Raw genomic sequence first — 6,378 nt, 5'->3', positions numbered from 1 at the left:
ATATTAATTTCGATACCTCCTGATTTCCCCTGGTGAAGTGCAGCATGGAGCTAACGAAAAACAAAAATACGTAAATAATGGTGGTGTCAGCATGCACTGTACAACTCAGGCCAGTGCACTATAGTATAATTATGCCATAATTTAGACAAAGAGTTGTGGTTTGACTTCATTAAACTACCCCGCTCCAGACGAACATGCCTTTATGAAGAGTAATTTAGCCATTACGCAAAGTTTTGATAACCGTTGACATCAGCCGGATCTTCCAAACGCGTTTCACGTGCCATCGCATTTTAATCGTAATTCTGAACCAACCGAGGGGATGTAATTATATAGCCTACTTTATATAACAGACGTCTTGATGCCAAAGGTTATCCAAACTATATATTAGAGGCCTCCAGTGATGAAAACACAGGGACGGGTTTTTCTTGCGTTCGTATAATGGCATAAGGGAGCAGTAAGGCTAAGCACACACACACACGCACACCCACAAACGCACGCGCACACACACCCTTAAAAACGACAAAGCTGACTGTGAGCCTTCCTATGTCAGAGTGCAGCAGGGGGGGATCGCGATCAGGGGATGGCAGATCTTTATTTTGATTTGTACTTTAATTGACCTAAATAAAGATTACTGTACCACGGACAGAAGTTTTCTACTGGCTAAAGCCTCGAGGGGACGGACCTGCACGTGGAGAGAGAGAGAGAGAGAGAGAGAGAGAGAGAGAGAGAGAGAGAGAGAGAGAGAGAGAGAGAGAGAGAGAGAGAGCGTCAACTGACGCGGAGAGACAGTAATTCTCTTTTCCTTGGAAAACCCCATTTGCTATTGTGCTCGTCCAATCGCCGGGTGCGTTCGGTTCGTTCGGCGTTTGACTTGACGTTTCACTGTACTGCTGCTTCCGTGTCTCTGTCTCCCTCGCATCCCGCTGGCACCAAGGACATCCCCGTCCCGTCTCATGCCATGACACCACATCCGATCCCGGCGCAAGGGCAGCGACCCTTGAAATGACTGCTCGGATTTGGGGTTGCCTCAGCGCGCAAACAACACGGGATCCGCTCGGGTTTGCGTAAAAGCACCGTGAAATTGAGAGGAAAAAGAAAATATGCAGGAGAAGCTAAAGGACAACCAGAATCCCACTTCATCGAGGGCGTCGTCGTTTTTCATCGAGAACCTACTCGGCAAGGAACGGAATGGACACGATTCAATGTCGGACAGGAGTCGCGGGGGAGCTGGAGTGGAGACGGGCTCCACCGGCCGCGTCCTGAAAGTCTATCACACGGAGGCGAGCGCTCCAGCACCGGGTGGCTGCGGTTCCAGCGCTCGGTCCCCGTACCGAGACTCGCCTTTGCAGTGGTACCGCGGTGGAGCTGCCTTCAACTTCAGAGCGCTGGAAACGCCACATAGTGAGTCGAGTGTCGCCGTTATGCGTCCTAAAAATATCAAATGTATTTGTCAGGAAGAAATCTATAGTGGTAGCCTTTGGGCAACATAATACACACAATGTAGACCGTTTGTTGCAGCTGCTGCTGTTACTGTCAGCCGTGTTTTCCATTATTTGTATTAACTTTTTGCATGTATGTTTGCTAAAAAAAAATAATGATGAATAATGTACAAATTCATGGACAATTGGTACTTATTGCATACTGTGTTCGGGTCACACTGATTTTTTTAATTTTATTTACATGACTAATTGGTTCCTGTCGTCGGGTCGTTTCTTTCTTTCTGTGCATGCATTAAAGTTAATGACTTTAAGCCAGCTTTGATTCACATGATGCGTTTTGCCTCGTTAAAAAACACAGTCAGGGCGAGTCGAGTGTGGAGAATGTTGTGTTGTTGTATCCGTGACTCCGTCCATCCATCCCTGAGCTCACCGAGCTCCCCATTCCCGTTTGAAGGCTCAAAAACCCTAAGGCTGAATGTTTGTGTGGTCACGCGTATCTCGTCCTTAATTGTAACACACCAGAATATATTGCATGGCCGCTTGCCACCAAGATATCAGTGTCTCGGTCTCAAGATTGCGCACGTCGATTACGCAAAAATTCCAAGAATAAATCCCCAAACAGACGCGGAGGAGCAGTGCGCGTCAACGTGACGCTTTTACGCACGTTCAGTGTCATTTGTCCCACTTGCCTTAACACCAAAACTAAGTGCTCCTCTTCTTGAAACCTACAGTCCGACTGTTTGATTTTAGCATTCCAATACCAACAGCCTTGGTCCACAAGGGATGGAAGCCTGGTCGATGCAAAAGTCCACAAAAATCGATACTTGTTTTCATTATTAACTCATGAAATGCAAATAAGTAGTCGGGTTTCTTCTGGTACAGGTATCACGATCGGGCCTAGTCCAACATCACTTTACGCAATCACAACAAAACGTTTCCCCATGCGCACCCCAACTGACAGGTAAATGATGGTTTTCAAAAATACGACTAGCATTCAAATTCAAGTGCATTGACATTTGAAAGATGTTTTGTAGGAGACGTTTGATCTCTCCAACTTTCCTGCAAATTTTCTTCTGATGCACCATTTGTTGGTTTCCTTATTGCGATAGACTAAAATGTTCCCCCACATTAAAACACATTGAAGTAAAGCAGCAACAACAGAAAGCTGTGCTGAGAAAACGTGCCTTGAAAGTCATTCATGTTCCTGCTTTTTCTTCTTTCAGGTCCAAGAGATAATACAAGTTTAGACGACCACTGCTGCTCCGTATCGACCAGTGACAGGTGCTCCCCCGCCGTGTCCGAGCCGATGACAGAGGGCAGCGACGAGACGGACAGGAAAACAGCCGACAGCAACCTGACAGACGACAACGAGGACCCGCATAACGGGTTCGACGCACGGTCGGAGCCGGACGCATCCTCGGACCCGAACTCCACCCGGAAGAAGAAGACCCGGACCGTGTTCAGCCGCAGTCAGGTATTTCAGCTGGAGTCCACCTTCGACTTGAAACGCTACCTGAGTAGCTCGGAGAGAGCGGGACTAGCAGTGTCTCTCCACCTGACAGAGACTCAGGTCAAGATCTGGTTTCAGAACCGGAGGAATAAATGGAAGAGACAGCTGGCGGCGGACCTTGAGGCTGCGCACATCCCCCACTCGACCCAGCGGATTGTCAGGGTGCCAATCCTGTATCACGAGGGACCCGCACCCTCTGCAGCTATGGGGTTCAACCTGAGCGGACATCCTCTTGCTCCATCAGTCGCGGGCTTCTCCGGCTCCATCCACTACCCTCTGTCCTCGTTTGCTCAATCTATGAGCATGTTAAGATCACAGATGACCGGTTTGGTGTAATGACTGTTTAAGACTAATATGCCCAGCTGTTTGTTTATAACATAAAGTCACCCTGTTAATACTGAGTCGTGCAATAACCCACACAGTCACAGAAAGCTGTTGACTGCGTCCAAAGATAAGAGCCGCAGAGACATGAATTATACGACACATAAAGGATCATCTTTAAGCCTCCAGGAGTTTGTGCTTCTGTCCCAGAATAACAGCCAAGGCCGAGAGCAAGGAAAGCGGAAGCTGCTCATGTACTGTATACTATACTGTATGTTTGAATACACACATATTTTTGCAAAGTTTTATATTTAAGGCCACACATTTTTCCAACTTTGTCACTTTTTCCACATAATAAAAAAAACTACAACCACACAATTGTCTGCTTTTCTTTTGTTTATATGTCTGTGGAAACGTGAAGGGTCACACAGATAAGTGTTTATAGAGAGGAAAGTGTACACGTGACACAGCGAGAGAACGTTTATCAGGAGATTATGTATTTTTTAGGAAATGGCAATGTTACCAATATGCTTGGAGTTTCTTCTACAATTAGACCTCTGGCTGGATCCAAACTCCTCCTTTTGTCGTCCAGCAGACCATCTAGTTCATTAAATGATCACTGGGAGAAAATGAAATATTGTTTGCCCATTAGTGTATAAATATGTACAACATATCTTTTTATTAATCAAGATACAAAAATGCACTGAACCGACTCATTTCCATCTCATTGTACTATTTTAATGTTTAGTGGACTTGTTTATTATAACAAATACCAAACAGTCAGCAAGTTGTGCCGCTGTGTTGATTGTAGAAAGTCAATAGTCCATATAACTAAATAACTGGAAACGCCACCTGTGAATTCATGCATGCATAACTTTATTTATGCAAAATTACGCGACTTCAACCCGTTAAAGATGAACAAAAACAGGATGAACAATGGCTACTTGGATGAAATACAATGAAGCTGGCTGAAATTGTATGAACAGAAACACAAAGTTTCGGTCGATATAACGCTAATTTACATGTCACTGCTTTAACTGAGCAAATAACCTTCGATTTACAGATGTATAACTGTGTACAATAAAGGATTCATCATAAACAAATGATCCGTTTTTAAATGCTATATGGTTACATACAGTTTATTTTTCAAATGTGAAAAGGAAACTGTTTTGTTGGTGCTATAATTTTACTAGACAATACAACCTCATATTGTGTTAAACGTATATGATTTAGCTAAAATGCAGTAATTGCAACTCAGAAGAAAACCAAAATACTTTAATTTTTTTTTTAATAATCGGATTTAGAGAAATACTATACGAAAATGCCACAGATAGAGACGCAAAGCGACGACACAAATGATAATCTGATTTACGTTCAGGTTTCAAATTGACAAACTTTTTCCCCCAAGTTTGGTACATCCACATCTGACTCCACTCCAGAAAGAATGCACGCTAAATCAAAACCACCGTCAATTGTGTCTCGCAGCGCGCATCCAGTATGGTGTAAAATAACAGTGACATTAAACTCTTTATTTTCCCGAGGGACCCCTGCAGCGCTCCGGACCCCGGGTCTCCTTGTAGCAGATATGAGAATGAATGGGTGGCGTGGAGGAGAGGGGAGGGGAGGGGAGGGGAGGGCACAACAACACTCTCTTGCCCTCCCCTCTCACCCCATCCCCTGTATATCACTGGTCCGCCGGCCTCCTGCACGCTCCTCTGGACCAATCAACGAGCACAGCGTGCTGCATCCGGCGTGTGCGGTGACGGTACATGCAGAGCATCAACAGCCCGGCAGTGTCTGCTCAGTGGCTGCTGCTATGGTGCGTGGAGCATCGACACGTTAGCGGTCATATTAACGTCCCGGTTGAGACTTGACGGTGAGTATTGAAGTAACAAAACAAAAAAAGGACTTCAGCGTTGGAGAATATGAACAAAGTGGACGCAACATGCCGACCCGCCGCCTCTCTGAAATTCACCATTGACAACATCCTCAATCTCAAGACAAGCGGGAGGAAGTGTGACAGTTGTCACCCCGGCGGACTTCAGGATGCCTCGGCCACGGCGATGCGTAAAGACGGTTTCCAGAGTCAACCCCACGAGCACGTAGTCCAGCGGCGCCAGGACCCGGACCGCCAGCTTAACGAGAGAGGTAAGCGGGGTTTTAGGGGTGAACTCGTAGCGTGCAGAGACTCCGGCACAACGCACCACACTCATCAGATGTGTCAGGTTTAATGCAGCAGCAGAGTTGAGACTTAACCACAGCGGGTTAAACGGAGTGTCATGTGTTCGCAGAGTTGATCTCAGACTGCACCGGAGCGACGGAGTCGGTCATCATCAGCCGCGGAGCCCCAAAGACGGCGACGGAGACGGTGCGCTTCGAGAGCGGGGACAGCAGCAGCTGCGATGACAGCAGCTCCACCACCACGGCCACGGACACCCACAAAGGGGCCAGCTCGGCCAAGAAAAGCAAAATCATCACGAAAAAGAAAACGCGCACTATTTTCTCCAAGAGACAGATTTTCCAGTTGGAGTCTACCTTCGACATGAAACGCTACCTGAGCAGCGCGGAGCGCGCGTGCCTCGCCAATTCCCTCCAGCTCACGGAGACCCAGGTGAAAATATGGTTTCAGAACCGCAGGAATAAATTGAAACGCCAGATCTCGACCGAAATCGACGGGACTGTTACCGATTTCCCCGAGACTGGAAAGCCCGTGGTGGTGGGGCAGCTCCCGGCCTTGTACAAAGAGAGCAACCTGCTGGGGAGATGCCTGCTGCCCATGCCGCTGCCCGTTGTTTACCCGGGGAGCAGCACGCCTTACCTCTGCTTCACTAACGCCAGCAAGTACTTCAGCCTGTACGACGGGGACGTATGATGGCTTCAGTCATTCCTCACGTGAAAAGAGACACTTTTTTGGTGGTCTGTTGCCAAGTTTCAAGCATTTAAGGTGTTTAGATGTTTGGTCGGACTTGCGGCCTTACTGTTTTATGAAGACTGCGAGTGCAACCACAGAGGAGTAGTTACATATCACTTAAACATAAGCTGATTCAATTGTATTTATTTTTCAGTCAAAGCTCTTGGTTTTGTATACGCCAGGCACTAAACCTGCTA

The 6,378-nt window shown here is 46.8% G+C and overlaps 2 protein-coding genes across 2 annotated transcripts; both read left to right on the top strand.

The window, feature by feature from the left end:
• The first annotated feature begins 1,100 nt into the window (after positions 1–1,100).
• hmx1 (H6 family homeobox 1) lies at positions 1,101–3,285 on the top strand. Its single transcript, XM_068589291.1, has 2 exons — positions 1,101–1,401; positions 2,663–3,285. The coding sequence occupies exons 1-2, from the start codon at positions 1,101–1,103 to the stop codon at positions 3,283–3,285; spliced, it is 924 nt and encodes a 307-aa protein (XP_068445392.1).
• A 1,910-nt stretch (positions 3,286–5,195) lies between these two features.
• hmx4 (H6 family homeobox 4) lies at positions 5,196–6,142 on the top strand. Its single transcript, XM_068589443.1, has 2 exons — positions 5,196–5,418; positions 5,562–6,142. The coding sequence occupies exons 1-2, from the start codon at positions 5,196–5,198 to the stop codon at positions 6,140–6,142; spliced, it is 804 nt and encodes a 267-aa protein (XP_068445544.1).
• Positions 6,143–6,378: the final 236 nt, after the last annotated feature.

This window comes from Clinocottus analis, unplaced genomic scaffold, assembly GCF_023055335.1.
Source record: "Clinocottus analis isolate CAN_PGR_092001 unplaced genomic scaffold, fCliAna1.0.p SCAF_22, whole genome shotgun sequence".
In the NCBI taxonomy this organism is placed as follows: Eukaryota; Metazoa; Chordata; class Actinopteri; order Perciformes; family Cottidae; genus Clinocottus; species Clinocottus analis.
Note: the sequence above shows the minus strand (reverse complement) of the source record. Positions and strands in the feature narration are given on the sequence as shown.

Coding starts and splice junctions, on each gene's coding strand:
- hmx1 (XM_068589291.1), top strand. CDS start 1,101: ATGCAGGAGAAGCTAAAGGACAACCAGAATCCCACTTCATCGAGGGCG. Junction 1,402..2,662: donor AGCGCTGGAAACGCCACATA/GTGAGTCGAGTG, acceptor TTCTTCTTTCAG/GTCCAAGAGATAATACAAGT.
- hmx4 (XM_068589443.1), top strand. CDS start 5,196: ATGAACAAAGTGGACGCAACATGCCGACCCGCCGCCTCTCTGAAATTC. Junction 5,419..5,561: donor CCGCCAGCTTAACGAGAGAG/GTAAGCGGGGTT, acceptor ATGTGTTCGCAG/AGTTGATCTCAGACTGCACC.